The 16,226-nt window shown below is 41.8% G+C and overlaps 1 protein-coding gene across 4 annotated transcripts in view; it reads left to right on the top strand.

Annotated features, from left to right (window-relative positions):
- Window positions 1-15,282, top strand: part of ELMOD1 (ELMO domain containing 1) — a 166,844-nt gene extending 151,562 nt beyond the window's left edge. For 2 of the 4 annotated variants that reach the window (XM_077298408.1, XM_077298409.1), the window contains 4 exons: window positions 3,735-3,758; window positions 7,485-7,535; window positions 11,480-11,613; window positions 13,438-15,282. In XM_077298408.1, coding sequence (XP_077154523.1) covers window positions 3,735-3,758; window positions 7,485-7,535; window positions 11,480-11,613; window positions 13,438-13,610 — 382 coding nt within the window. In that variant the 3' untranslated portion in view covers window positions 13,611-15,282. The remainder of the gene's footprint in view (window positions 1-3,734; window positions 3,759-7,484; window positions 7,536-11,479; window positions 11,614-13,437) is intronic. The other 2 variants (XM_077298411.1, XM_077298410.1) reach the window with 1 other exon arrangement.
- The last annotated feature ends 944 nt before the right edge of the window (window positions 15,283-16,226 follow it).

Genomic DNA, 16,226 nt, shown 5'->3' on the forward strand with positions numbered 1-16,226 from the left:
CAGAGAGTAGGAGGTTGCAGTAGTCGAGGCGGGAGATGATAAGGGCATGCACTAGTGTTTTTGTGGTGTCGCGGTCAAGGAATGCGCGGATCCGGGAAATGTTTTTGAGTTTGAGGCGGCAGGAGGAGGCAAGGGCTTGGATATGTGGCTTGAAAGAGAGGGCAGAGTCGAGGATCACCCCGAGGCACCGGGCGTGTGGGACTGGGGAAAGTGAGCAGCCATTGACATTGATGGATAGGTCTGGTGGAGGGGTAGAGTGAGATGGGGGAAAGATGATGAATTCTGTTTTGTCCATGTTCAGTTGTAGAAAGCGAGCAGAAAAGAAGGCTGAAATAGCAGACAGACAGTGCGGGATTTTGGTAAGTAAGGAGGTGAGGTCAGGTCCGGATAGGTAGATCTGCGTGTCATCAGCATAGAGATGGTACTGCATACCGTGGGATTCTATGAGCTGTCCCAGACCGAAGGTGTAGATGGAGAAGAGTAGGGGTCCTAGAACAGAGCCTTGAGGAACACCGACTGACAAGGGGCGAGGTGAGGAGGTGGTGTGGCGGAGGGAGACACTGAATGTCCGAACTGTCAGATATGATGAGATCCAGGAAAGGGCCAAGTCTGTGATGCCAAGAGATGAGAGGATTTGTAGCAGAAGGGAGTGGTCCACAGTGTCAAAGGCAGAAGACAGGTCAAGGAGAAGGAGGACAGAGTAGTGTCGCTTGTTCCTGGCAGTTAGTAGGTCATTGGTGACTTTAGTTAGGGCAGTTTCAGTTGAGTGATGGGAACGGAAGCCAGATTGTAATCGGTCAAAGAGGGAGCAGGAGGAGAGGTGAGAGGACAGTTCAAGATGGATGTGTTGCTCCAGCAATTTGGAGGCATAAGGAAGAAGAGATATCGGGCGATAGCTAGACACAGAGGATGGGTCGAGGGAGGGCTTTTTGAGGATGGGTGTGATCTTGGCATGTTTGAAGGATGAGGGGAAGACACCTGTTGTGAGTGAGAGGTTGAAGAGGTGCGTTAGGGTTGGGATGAAGACCGTGGAAAGGTTAGGGATGAGGTGAGATGGGAGCGGGTCGAGCGTGCAGGTGGTGAGGTGTGATCTCGACAGGAGGGTGGAGAGCTGATCTTCTGTCATGGTGGAGAAGCTGGTTTTGGAGGAGCAGGGGTGAGCAGCTAAGAGGGGCAGTGGGCGCTGTGGGCCAAAGCTTTCTCTGATCGTATCGATCTTCTGTTTAAAGAAAGAGGCAAAGTCTTCAGCAGAAATGAGAGGGGAGGGAGGGGGTGCAGGGGGACGGAGTAGAGAATTGAAAGTGTTGAAAAGCTGTTTAGGGTTGTGAGACAGGGAGGATATGAGAGATGAGAAGTAAGTTTGTTTTGCGGCAGTGAGCGCGGACTTGAAGCTGGCGAGGGACTGCTTGTATGCGGTGAAGTGGTCAGCAGAGCGGGATCGCTTCCATCTTCGCTCAGCGATCCTGGAAGCCCGTCTCAGTTCTTTAGTCAGGCTGGTCAGCCAGGGCTGCCTGTTGACTGTACGAGTTTTGCTATGCATGAGCGGGGCGGCCGAATTGAGTGTTGCTGTTATTGTGGCGTTATAAAAAGCAGCAGCAGCATTTGTGTCATGAAGGGAGGCTATGTCGGTAAGAGGGAGAAGGGACTCAGAGAGTGATTGTAAGTTGAGATGTTTGAGATTTCTGCGAGGGAGTTCGTGGAGTGGGGGTTGCACACTAGGAGAGGAGAGGGAAGAGAATGTCAGTAGGTTGTGGACAGACAGGGGGAGGGGTGAGTTAGTGAGATTAGTAAGGGAGCAGAGGCGGGTGAAGATGAGGTCCAGCGTGTGGCCATCTTTGTGAGTGGCCTCAGAGGACCATTGAGTGAGGCCAAAGGAGGCAGTCAGTGATAGAAGTTTAGAGGCAGCTGAGGTGGAAGTGTCAATCGGGATGTTGAAATCACCCATGATGATAGTGGGGATGTCAACAGAGAGGAAATGAAGTAGCCATGTGGTGAAGTGGTCGAGAAAGGTGGAGATGGCTAGTTCTGGGGGGCGGTAGATGACAGCCAGCTGGAGGTTGGAGGGGGAATAGATGCGGATGGAGTGCACCTCAAATGAGGGAAGAGTAGCGGAGGGTGGTAGCGGGATTGGAGTGAAGGAGCAGGTGTCAGACAGGAGCAAGCCAACCCCTCCACCACGTTTGTTGGTGGAGCGAGAGGTGTGAGAGAGGTGGAGACCGCCGTAGGAAAGCGCAGCTGGAGAGGCTGAGTCAGAGGGGGTGAGCCAGGTTTCCGTGATGCCAAGGAAGGAGAGTTTGTTGGTGATGAAGAGGTCATGGATAAATGGCAGTTTGTTGCAGACGGAGCGTGCGTTCCATAGTGCTCCAGGTAAGGGGACCGGGGGAGTGGGGGCTGGATGAATGGGTATGAGGTTGTCATGGTTGGGAAAAAGTGCGGAGGATCGAGGTAGGGGGTTAGAAATGAGCGTGGGGATGTGTTGAGGTGGGCCGGGATTTGGGGATACATCACCGGCAATGAGGAGTAGCACACAGAGCGTTAGAAGGTGGGAGCTGGATAGGACATGATGTGGCCGTGTGTGTCTGGAGAAAAAGGATTGTATGTGGAGGAACAGTTCTGAGGAGAAGGTGAGATGGCTGGGGAGGATGGAGGAAGAAATAACTAGTTCCTTACAAGGTGGAGGGATTGCAGGAGATTGTAAGAAGGAAAGTAGTATGGGGGTGAATGAGAAAAGAAACCGAAACATTGTAGTGGTTTGGTGTTCTGTTACCTTCCAGTCAATTCCAGTCCAATTCAGTCTAATTCAAATTCATAATTAAAAAGATGTAATTTAAAAGATGGAAGTTAGAAGATGAAATGCAGCAGACTGCGTCTGTAGCAGACGCCTGCATGTGAATATATCCCCAGTTAAGGGCATTCAGGTGTGAATGAGGAGGTGGCTGGGTATGGGAGACCAGATGTAGGGAGTTAAGCAGAGGTCATAAAGAGAGGGAGGGGTTGGACTGACCACTCAGAGAGATGCCAGAATAACACAATGAGATATATGGAACAGGTCATGGAAACAGGCTGATAGGTAAGAAAGCATACTAAAAAGGATTATATGTGCTGCACCAAGACACTCAGATCCAGGGAAGGCATAGAAAATTCAATGCAATATACAGAGACATTCAGGAGCCAGGGAGAGCTGGGGAAAGGTCAATGCATACCATGGAAATTCAATGCAATAAACAGAAACATTCAGGAGCATAGTTCCGACATCATGATGTATGATATGTTTAGAACTTCTGTAGATGTTTTTGTCTAAATTTTATGCCACCTATTGGTTGGCACAATTTGTCCCACTTATTTGCTCCTACAATTGATGCACATTGTTGCATTTTAAGCCCCCTTTGTGTTTAAAATACGCGGTGCTTTATTGTAAAATTTGATGTGACAGTGCCCCATATTTTGCCCCGTTTTTCACCTTCGCCTGGGCACAAAGAAATTAGTAACCCTGCCCAATTGTGTTATTATCTCAGGATCATGCAAGATTGAAAGCTCATTACATTTTCCTTTAGATTTTTAATGAACAGACCCTCAATCTTCTCCCTAATCTACTATGAGATCTGTATCCAGATATTACTGCTCTGAAATAAAGTACCCTGGCTTTATAGGTCGTCTTTTAATTTTTGCATTATCTATGTCTCCTATAGTATTTTAGTTGTTTTATTTTCTTTTTTTATGTTTTGCAATTTAAGGGATGTCAGTAAAGAGGACTTCAGGTATATCACTTTTTGTGTTTTATTATTTTTTTTGTGTGAAGTTTTAGCCAAAGATGCATTCCCACGCGTTTTAGTTACACATATGATAAAAAGTATTATATTATCTGGCTCTGCTCACATTTGGCAATAGTGATGATGTCAAGAACAAAATAATCTCCATTCCTAAAAAATAGGAATACAGCGGATACAACGTGGGATTTGCCACCTGAAACACTCACTGCCATTTGAATAAACGGTGTAATATAATGAATGAAATTATAATATACAGATAAGTAATATTTGGTCATCAAACACAATTGATGCCACTTTCACAAACTGCTTGGTGTGAGCAAGGCCTGTCTTAGATCGGACAATTGTCTATTTTTTTTTTATCCTATCCAATTTGATAGAATACTTTATAATGTATATACCATATTTTCTGGTGTATAAGACGACCCCCAACTTTTCCATATAAAATATGGAGTTTGGGATATACTCGCCGTATAAGACGGGGGTCATCTTATACGCCCAGTCATCTTATATGGCGTGTGCGGTGCGGATGGTTCCCAGGGTCTGGAGGAGAGGAGACTCTCCTTCAGGCCCTGGGATCCATATTCATGTATAAAAAGAATACAAATAAAAAATATGGGATATACTTACCCTCCGGCGGCCCCCTGCTCTCAGCGGTGGAAGCGGCGGCCTCCGTTCCTAAGGATGCATTGAGCAAAGGACCTTCGATGACGTCGCGGTCGCGTGACCGGTTTTGTGACCGTGACGTCATCGAAGGTCCTTCGCTCAATGCATCCTTAGGAACGGAGGCCGCCGCTAAGAGCCGGGGTCCGTCGGAGGGTAAGTATATCCCATATTTTTATTTTTATTCTTTTCTTTTTTTACATGAATATGGATCCCAGTGCCTGAAGGAGAGACTCCTCTCCTCCAGACCCTGGGAACCATACAGAACCGCTCCCTGCACACGCCGTACCCGGCGTATAAGACGACCCCCGACTTTTGAGATGATTTTCAGGGGTTAAAAAGTCGTCTTATACACCAGAAAATACGGTATATATAATATATATTCTATATTTTTTACATTTGGAACATTGGTGATATTCAGTATTTGTGAGCAGGACTGCATCTTTTAAGCAATTCCTTACCATCCTGTTGTGTCTGCTTTGTGTTACTTGGTGTTGTGGTGTTTGTGTCAGTTCCGTACATTGTTTCTGTGATGTTTCTGGAGGTTTTCTGAGAATTTATATTGGTGGTCTTTAGTTGTATGAGGCTGAGCTATAGTGCTACAGAGGGCTGCGTGTCTAAAAGTGTTGCTGTAAGACATTGACCTGGTCTGGGCTCTCTCTGGAGCAATGTGATCTTTTATGTCACCGATCCTTGGGGATCCAGGGGTCACACTGCCATAAAGCGCATCCCAACTTTCCTGAAAAACCTCTTTAACCCCTTTATAACCAAACCAGAAGGGGCCTTAAATGGAACCTATCATGTTGAAAATGCTATCTGATCTGTAGGCAGGATGTTATAGAACGAGAGGAGCCGATCAAATCGGAAAAGTTTAATTATAACTTGCATTTCATTCATTGAAATCCCTGGTGTTTGTATGTATAGGAGTCCAGTGGGCGGTCCTGCTTCCCGGTATGACTGTACACTAGGACTACCCACTTGACTCCTACATACAAACACCAAGGATTTCTTTGAATGAAATGCAAGTTTATACTGAATCTTTTCCCCCTAAACGATAACTCTCTTCTGCTCAGCTTCTTTTTTATATCGTACTGTCCACAAATTGGACTGCATGTACAACATGACAGGTTCCCTTTAAGAATTTTTGCCTCTGCAAAGTCACAGTTTTAGTTTTTTTCCCCACTAATTTGGATGTATAAGACTTTTTATGCAGGACAAATTGTGTTTGGGGGTTTATATAAATTTCACCGTAATTGATATAATTTTTTTTTTATTGCAACCATAAAAAAAAGCAATTTATAGTTCTGTTGTTTTGTTACACTTTTTTTTACTGTTGACTTTTTGCAAAAATTAATATATAAATTGTCCAGATTATTACAGGCAAGTGAATACCTAATATGAGAAGGGTTTGTTTTAATATGTATATAATAAAATTTATTTTATCTGAAAAAAAATTGCAGATTTTTTTTTTTTGTTACAGTTGGGACTTTTTCCTTGTGTTATTTTTTTGTGTGTATTTTTACACCTTTTTTTTTTCCTTTTATTGATTGTGTTTTCCCAATGTAACTGGTGCATCCATAAGACCCCAAGTTACAGGGGAAAACAGCCCACGGCCTTGAAATAAGTCACTGGAAGAGTTAATCTGAGTTTGCTCTCACCCAGCATGATCGCAGGCACCTGGTGATCATGTGGTCACTAGATCCTACAGAAGCATCGGCACTACTACATGCCACTCATGGAGAAAAATAGAAGACAGAAGCGGTAATAAGCTGCTTTTGTCTTCTCCATTGCAGTAGCTTAGGTTGGTATCCATGGTTACGAACACTAAGAGCTAACTTACTGTCACTATGTGGGTGGTCATAACCATGGATACCTAGAAAAAGTCCAGCCATTACATACCAAATAAATGACAATATCCATATAATGTTTTACATACTAACTTGCTCTTATTGAGGCCAGGTCGCCCTGTTCTTCTCCTTCTATGCTTTGTTGTCCTGTTCCCACATTAGAACAGTTGAAATGTTCAGTGGCCGCAGGTGAACCGAGGAAAGTCCTTAAAAATGTCAGTAGAAGATATGATCAGATCACTTTCTCCAGTGGTGGCTACAATCTCATGGCATCATTAAAGGGGTGTTTGCATCCTATACATGTATGGTATATGTTGGATATGTCATTTATTTTATTTTATTTTTTTCCGGATTAAGGGCTTACCAATAAAACCTGCATCTAATCATGTTCTGTACTGACAGGGCAGGGCACTAGAGAAGAAGCATAATATGGTTTAATTTTAAAGCAGATCTGTCACCAGATTTCACAATACAAACTGTACTCATAATTATAGAGATCTCTTACATTAGAGGAGGCCGGTGTACCGTAATTACTTTTAAAGTCCATGTCCAAATTCCTGTATAATACCTTATTAAAACAAGCATTTTGAGAATCTGTAGAATGTAATATCTTATGAATCCTTATCCAAGTGTATTTAGTCTCCATCCACCCAACGCGACTGACAGCTGCAGCTTATACTGACCAATGTGAGATTTCAGCAGCAGCAGGGAGGAGGTACACTGAGGAGCTGCCAATCAGGCGACCTAAACAAAGATTGAGTTAAACATTTATTAAGGATTGTGCAAACATTCTGACAGAATTTTCAAAGTAAGTAAACTAGCCTCATCAGGTCTAAAAAAAAATAAATAAAAAAAAAATAAATAATAAAAATCTATTTACTAATATTTGCTGTTTGTACTTTGAAATCAGGTGACAGATCAACGTTAATGACCCCACATCTATTGTGTATGTCCAAAAGGCAGAAAATCTACCAGTTTGGAAGTCTTCTTGTGATAGAACAATTAGATACCAAGGAATCATTTCTACAAACATTTTCCAGAACTGGAAACTCTCACGTTTATTGTGGGTTTTTTTAACCGTACCAGTATAACTTGTGTCTTTATGTGTTGGTTACACATCCCACTCATCTCTGACCTTTACGTATTTATATGTCTCCAACCTACGTTATTCTTCTTGGTTTGTTAACTGGTATATTCTTTCTTCTAGTAAATTCAATAAAATGGAATGGGAAATGAAAAAGTTTGACAAGGCTATTGGGTATGTCCGTAACAGAAAATGTGAAGTGTCTCTAAACTATACATGGTACCGAACAATATGTACGATATTTCCATTTTTTGTATTTGTACTTAAACCATCAGCAATGTATTATTTACCTGCTGTAATTTTTTTTAATTTTGTGCCTATGTGAAATGTGTAGCTAACATCATGTCTGTCAGATGCTCAGAGCCACATTAAAGGGAACGTCTCATCAGAAAATAACCTCTTATTTAATTAAAAGTTTGAAAATTTCAAAATTTTTGCCAAATTTCCTTTTTTTTCATAAGTAAACGCAAGTTATATCAAATAAATGTTACCACTATCATGAAGTACTTTATGTCATGAGAAAACAGTCTCCGAATCACTGGGATCTATTGAAGTGTTTGAGAGTTATAACTGCATAAAGTGACAGTGGTCAAAATTGAATAAAATTGGCCCGGTCAGGAAGGTGAAAACAGGCTTCGCGGGGTAATGGGGTTAACAAAAATAGCAATTGTAGCATTGGGTTTCAGATTTTTTGGGGGGCATCCACTGTACAGGATGGAAATTGAAGCATTTTTTAGTACATGTTACAGCTGCTGCAGTACCAAATAAGTGACATTTTTTAGGGGGATTTTTTTTCTTTTTACAGACTTCCCATTTTTTTTATCCTTAAAACTGTGGTTTTATAATTTTTCATTACTTTCTATATAGATATATATATATATATATATATATATATATACCTATTAAAGATCGCAGCAAGGGGGTTAGTGACTGATCCCATCCACAGTTATCTTTGAAATGAACAGCTCTCTGCTGCCCCCTGTCATCCGGACAATTACGCAATTGACCGACGATTAATGGAACAGTGAGCGTATGGTATATACACCTCTGATTCCATTGCAAGGAATATGTGTATATACCCCCAGTACGGTCACCGCTAACTCCACTATAACCAAAGACTACTTGCTGACACCACCATTCGTGTTTTATACAAGCTTACTGGAAGCCCGGTTTTTGTAGCATATGGCTTCAAGGTGCGGGTTACAGAACAAAAAGAACAGAACTGTTAAATTTTATATTTAATCCAAGACGATAGGCAGTGTTTGTAAAATCTTTTGTATATTTTTATAAAGGGGACAAAACAATATAACATACACAGTTTCATAAAATAAACGGACTAAAAAAAAGAAACTTACTATTCTGATCACAGATATGATTCGATTTAGCAAAGGAGAGCGCTTCAATTGGAAAACGTCCAGCGCACAGGAATCATGCATACACTGTGTATCTTTCTACAACAAAACAGATTATAATTTGTGTTGATCTTTTATCAGCACCTAACATACACCCACACCCCCCTCCTTCATGACGTCACATGGGTCGAGTTGTGGAATGTTCTCAGCCCTTCATGATTTTATGAATTTCTCAAGTTATGTGATATCTTTACTCCTGAAGTTCAAGATCACCGCCATATTTTGTTATTAGGATGTTACCTTTTCCCAGAGACCAAACATGACATGGCGCTTGTCATTGTTTTTCCCCGATTTGTCCTCAAGCTGAAAATGTATATCCCATCACTATCTGATCTATACGAACTCCAATATTCATAACGTTCTTTCGGAGACATAAGTCTGGGTTCAATATTAGTGATGAGCGAGTATACTTGTTGCTCGGATTTACCCGAGCACGCTCGGGTGGTCTGCGAGTATTTGTTAGTGCTCAGAGATTTAGTTTTCGTCAACTCAGCTGCATGATTTACGGCTGCCAGCCAGCCTGAATACATGTGGGGGTTGCCTGGTTGCTAGGGAATCCCCACATGTATTCAAGCTGTCTAGCAGCCATAAATCATGCATCTGCTTCAACAAAAACTAAATCTCCGAGCACTAACAAATACTCGGAGACCACCCGAGCAAAGAGTATACTCGCTCATCACTATTCAATATATAACATTTACCCTGAAGGGAACAATGTATTTCCTGGGGACAAAAAGAGGCTCTTTCACTTCGCTTTCTATGTGTAAACACAAGTTCTTTTGTTATCCAACTCTTTGAAAAAACCCTCCTGTCTTAGCTACCTGTCCAATCTATATACCCTTGTTCTTGCACAATACTCATTCCCTTTTTCACTGCAGGGGTCCTTTGTCCTAAAAGGAGCTGCCTTCATTTTTATTAAGATTGCCACTTCTCTTCCTCCCTAATCTATAAATCTCAATCTTACTTATTTCCCATATGTTAACTGTGTAATTCAACTACTAAAAAGATTTGTGGATTGTAAGCCCTTTTTCCTGCTGTACTTCTGTGTGTCAGAGAGGAGGAGGGGGGGGGGGGTGAATGCATCCTCTCTCATGTGGATTCATACATTTTAATTTTTTCTGTGACAATACCAATAAAAAATGTTTTTTTTTCAATACTTACTAGCGCCATAAGGTCATTTGAACCTGTGATTCTTCGATCACATTGATAATATTACACTGCAATCTACTTCTGTACTACATTGCATTATCTTTCATGTCAGTCTTCAACTAAGGCCATATTCACATTTTGAGTAATTGGTGAGTTTTTTACCTCAGTATTTGTAAGCCTAAACCAGGAGTGGGTGATAAATACAGAAGTGGTGACGTGTTTATATTATACTTTTCCTCTGATTGTTCCACTCCTGGTTTTGGTTTACAATTACTGAGGTAAAAAACTGACCAAATACTGAATGTGTGACTGTGGCCTAACCGTTCCACTACTGGTGGAAACTAATTAGGCTGAGGTATATGGCAGACAGGAAGACTATTGTCAGGATTCCATGTTGCCAACGGATCCATCGACACCTCGCAGTTAGGCTGCAGGGATGACAAAGGGAGTCCTCACGTGTCATGGTCACTGCTGATCACGACATATGAAGGTTTAAAATTTTGAACTAGGCGCTATGTCCGGTCTCGGCACATGCAGCAGGAGCCTGCTTATAAGTGATGAGTGAGCATGCTCTGGTGTTATCCGAATATTGTGGGTGGCTCGAGTAATAGGCTTAAGCTCCCGTGGCTGCATGATTCATGCCGCAACACATGCACGGATTGCCTAACAGCCGCAAATAGTGCAGCAGCGGGGACTCTAACTATTACTCGAGCCCTTGCTATACTCAGATAACGCTATATCCGAGCACAGTCACTCAACACTACTGGTTTATATTCAGACGGCTCCTGAAGCCAATGGCAGTAGCACAACTCCAATGTCTTCCCATTTATTAGACACAAATCAGCCTTAATATGGACATACAGTTGCGTCCATTTGCGAGAAGGGGTTAAAAGTAAAATTAGTAATCTTGCAATTTTCACACTGGAGATTTGGGAATTTTAGACTCTTACTTTCAGGAACAGTTTACAGCACTTTCCTTATCATCAGAGACAGGATTACGATGACAGGTAACACTTCTATTCACCGCTGATAACACAGGATCCACCAACCAGATCAAAGCTGACCTCCTCCCCTTCCCTTCACAATGACCTTCGCACACATTCATTAGATGAATCAATGCAAAAATTAGGGTCAGAGTCTGTTCATTGTGGCAAATGTACATGTGTTATTTCCTGAAACAACAGGAAGTTAATGGCCATTGTGAAAATTGCAACATTTTTATTTTTAATATTGTAGTATGGGAAAAAAATACTAAGTAAAAAAATAATTAAACACATAAAAAATGATTTACACAATAGGTACGGTAATTTTCGGCTGACACATTCTCTTTACTAAGGCAGTTAGTCCAGTTATATAAGTGGCCAATGCATCAATTATCTGTTCTTATATGTGTCTTGTATTCATTAATTTGCCTGACTTGGATTTTTTCAAAACCATAAACATAATTAATATAAAGTCATAAAGGAAAAAAAAAATGCAAAAAGAAACCGACACACGCCTGGTCACTTATTTTTTTTATACTATGTATAACTCCTTTACTCTTTAATCATCACACAGATACTCATTTGCCATTGTTGGGATTAACATTACCGACCTGGCCTACAACCTGCTGGTAAGTGGGGCCCTGAAGACACATCTGTACAATGTGGCCCCAGAAGCTCCGTCCTTGCATCACTTCCAACAAACGTTCTGTAAGTATTTGTGAAGACCTTTGTATTTCTGCTGTCCTGGGCATAAAGAGGGTTTTTATTTGTCTGAGGGTTTTTTTTTGCCAATATCTAAATAAAAATCATAAAAGAACATAATTTGTAAAATGATGGTGTCAGGATCAAAGCATATGAAAATATATACCAAAGGTGAATTCCAGTGTCTTTTAGCCTAAATGGGCAGTAGGAAAAGACCAATGAAAGGGGGTTAATTAGTCAAAGACGGTAATATGGGTTAGAAACAGTGTGATAAATAAATTAGGGTTAATAAATAAACTCACATTTCATAGATTCAATGCTAAAAGCATTTGCTTATGGGTAACCTATATTTCACCCTAAGGTATTTAGGAAGCTTAGTATGCCAACATAGGTACCACAAGTGGCAATCAGCAGTGAAGATTTCTAATTGTCATGAGGAAAAGGATCAAATGAATGATAGCTCATCCTTTTACTTTACCTTAGGGCCCCTTCACACTGTGCAATCAAAGTCTGAACGAGCGTTCGATTTGTGACGTTTATCCGTCCTCGTTCCGAGGTTGCAAAGTGTGACATGGCGTTACGATTTGCGACGCAGCCCAGCATCGTACGATGTGAAAGAAAGAGCAGAACTTTCTTTCGTCGTAAATGTCTCGCTGTGGCGGTCGAAATCGTAGTATGTGACGGCGGTCATACGAGCTCGTAATGCGACTACGTGGGTTGGGCTTCCGCATACCTGTCTCCTGATTGGGCGTGACGTTTTAGCACGCCCATGCTGGTAATACGTCACGCTCGGAGTCGTAGGACTATGGCGGTGTGAAGGGTAGCGTACGATTGCGACGCGTGACGTTCACATCGCAACTACGTCAGAAAAAGCGTTAACATCGTAGAGTGTGACCGCTGGCTGCGAGCTCGTACTGCGATGTCGAATATGACGCAAATGCGTCGTAATCGTAGCAGAATCGACCAGTGTGAAGGGGCCCTTAGAGTAATTAATCCTGTTACCAGGGTATTCATAAAAGGCTATTGGGAAGTAATTTTGCCATGTGATTGGCCCATTACTAAAAACACTCTCCCCTCTCATATAATTGAAAGGTGGTACAGGAATGAGATTAACGTGATTCCTTCACCTTCAATCAACTATGCGCTACTAGATTCATGACATCATGGTTTTGTGACTTCCGGACATGATCAATAACTTGACTGATTATTATGTCAATCCTAATTTGAAGATCCAATATTATTAGCCTTAAAATGATCAACGCTTTGCATTTTTCACATTTATTTTTTAAGTCAGGAAATGACTTATAAGTGGAAGGAGTTGGCTTTACTTTTTTTTATCTTCTCTTTATAGGTCATTTTCATTTCCTATTGAATCATGGTTTGGAAAACATATGTTCAAATATCCTATTTTCTATCTTAATAGAAGTGCGTTCCCTATCTACGGTCTTAATCTAATAGCCAGAGTAGTGTCTTCTGCTCTGGGGGACCCAGCACATTCTTGCATTACACAGGGAGCCTATACATTTGATTGGATACCATGTAATACTTATTTTCTCCTGCGGAAGCGCTGCAGGAATATTGAACACTTACTTCTGAGTTTCCACACTTTTTACAGCCTGATGTATGGGGTCGTGAAGTCTGTCTTCACTCATTTGCAATGGGATCCAATCCACTTAATCATTGATTTCTGATTGGTTGAAAGCTGACTACGTATGTCCAGAAAAATAAGTATCTAACCCTCATAGTCCCGACTTTAGCACACATATCTCCAATTTTGAGAACCTGTATCTCTTTATGTGAACTTAACAATTTTGAAATATTTCGCCCTAGGTTTTCTCATGCACGAGTTTCACAAATTTTGGATTGACGAAGATCCCTTGGACATAATGGAGTTCAATCGCGTCCGCAACAAGTTTCACAAGCGTATCTTAAAGCAGCTCCAGAAGACGGACATGGCTTTGTGTCCCCATTTCGCGGCCTCGGAAAGCTTGGTCAATGTGTAGTCATCTACATGATAGAATCCCAGATCACTGCCTCACTATAGTGTCCATTATCATGGCGGCCGTGCTGTATGACCACAGCGATTGTATGCATGCTTTTTTTGGTAAAGTACTCATCTCTGTTTTGATTCTAAAATATAAAATCCCAAGGCTTTTAGGCGCTACGGGATTTGCTCATTTGATGGTTGCGCATATTGCGGGTTACGCAGTGTTATATTTTCATCTGACATGAGGATTCTATTTTTTTAGATTTAATTTTTGTTCTCATAGTTCAGCATTGACGAGTTGTATTTGTACCATTTACCATAGGTTGATGTCTGACCGAGCCAGCTCTTGTACTGTAAGCATTTTATGATCCCTAATATTTCTACTGACCTGATGCTACGTTTACATCATTGAATTGTCTTTACTATATATACTGTACATACATTGGTTCTAGGTGTGTCATAAGAAGGTAGCAATTCCAAAAAAAGTGTTAATATGAAGAGCTTAGAGCAAAATGGCAAGTTTCGAAGGGCCTAAGTGTAAATTCCTCCCTCCAAGTTGAGTATTCTTGGTGGCCATTTTATGGTCTCAGTGCACTTTGATTACATGTATCAGATAGTTTACGGTTGCATTATAAAGTGATTGAAAAATGTATTACTAAATTCATGGTTGAAATGTATATAAAAAGTTGGCTATGTCAAAACGCATTGGCATGAGGCAACTTACTTTTGAGCTCTAGTTTAGAAAAGCCCTTTTTCTAATTCACTATTTGGAAGTTTCTTGAAGGGAAAGTCCGTGTTCAGGACGCTCATCTATTGACCAGATCATATGATGCCTCTCACTCTGGAGGACTTAGTACATACATTACACAAACAGTCCATTGATTTCAGATGTCACCATGTAATACGTTATGTCCCAGGGCTGGCAATTGAACACGAGTGTCTAAGTTGATCAGTGGTGACCCAGCAGCTGGACTCCATATGAGAAGTGTAACTTCAGGGGTTCCTTTGTACAAAAAAATGCATTTGCCGAAACAAAAACCCCAATGTCAAGTCTTTATTGGAGCAAGAGATCATCTGGTCTGTCAGCCATCGGGGTAATCTGCAATGGCCAAATATCTGCAGGATCTGCCAGTGCGTGCTAGTATTAGGAAATGGTTTACAGATCTGTAAGTGAGAATATAGAGAGTATAAACAAGAAGGGGCATTGTAGAGATCTACCGGCACCAGAGTCAGCGTGAGTTTCTTTGCACATCCTGAAATATCACTGCTTACCTTTTGGAATCCTCAGATCTTCTTTTGATTAGTTGACCTAGTGCGACGTCAGTTAGTGACATTGCACAAACTGTAGAAAAACAGGAATCCAGCACTGCTTTCATTCACATTGTGTGCTTTGAAAAAGCAATGATGAAACAAACTGGACTCAGCAGCTGATTAACCGTCTCAGTGGTGCTCACCAGGTAATAGTCCAATAGGAATGTAAGGAGAAAATGGGACACTCACCACTGTGCATTAAAATAAGTTTTATTTGCGGTTCCAAACAGAGATTGAGTAGACAATTTGGCTGACAGCCACTTCCTCTGAGCCATTATGGCTGTCAGCCACATTGTCTCCTTAATTTCTGTATAGAACCCCATATAAAACGTATTTTAACGCTCATTGTACAAGAATTTGCATTTTTGAGACCTTGTAAAAAATAAAAGGGATACTAGAATGGATAAAGTATACTTTAGTTCAATAAGATTTTCATTATGGTGCTGCCCGGTGCCTTCACGCAGCCGAATGGAGCAGGGAGAAAATGAACTTTATTGTCCCCGCCAGTATTCGGTATTCAGTCATGGAGTGCGGGGACGGTGCCGGTTCGGTCACTGCTCTGAGTATACAGAGCGGCCACTGTAACCGCGCTCTCCGGTCCTGACTGAGAGCCAGCTTCAACGTGGAGCCAGTTTCAGTTAATGCCGGGGGTGTAGTTACAGTGGCAGCTCTGTATACTCACTGGTGACTGAACCGGTGCCGCCCCCGCCTCCATGACTGTTCTCCCCACCAGCATTCCGTATTCAGTCATGGAATGCGGGGACGGTGCCGGTTCGGTCACTGCTCTGAGTATACAGAGCGGCCGCTGTAACCGCGCTCTCCGGTCCTGACCAAGAGACAGCTTCAACGTGGAGCCAGTTTCAGTCACTGCCGGGGGGGTGTAGTTACCGCGGCCGCTCTGTATACTCAGTGGTGACTGAACTGGTGCCGCCCCCGCCTCCATGACTGATCTCCCGGCCAGCATTCGGTATTCAAAGTTATTTTTCTCCCCGCTGATTCAGCTACATGCAAGCATCGGGCAGCATAATAACGCTGTTAAATCTACAGATTTACCACATATCTGCAGGTAAGCAGCTTTATTTCTGGTGGCAGGTTCCCATTGATAGAACTACTCAAGATACAGTGTGAGCCCAATGTCAGGAACCACCCAAATATTTGGATCGTGTTATTTTGAATTAGTCTAATATACTTTATTGCATAAAAACAATAATGAAATAAAAGGAGTATTCTGACTTATGGAACAAATAATGTGTTCCATGTGATAACCCAAGCAACTTGAAGCTTTGCAGAATTTGTTATGTGGGAATTAATTTTAAAACTT

Source organism: Ranitomeya variabilis, chromosome 3, assembly GCF_051348905.1.
Source record: "Ranitomeya variabilis isolate aRanVar5 chromosome 3, aRanVar5.hap1, whole genome shotgun sequence".
Classification (NCBI taxonomy): domain Eukaryota; kingdom Metazoa; phylum Chordata; class Amphibia; order Anura; family Dendrobatidae; genus Ranitomeya; species Ranitomeya variabilis.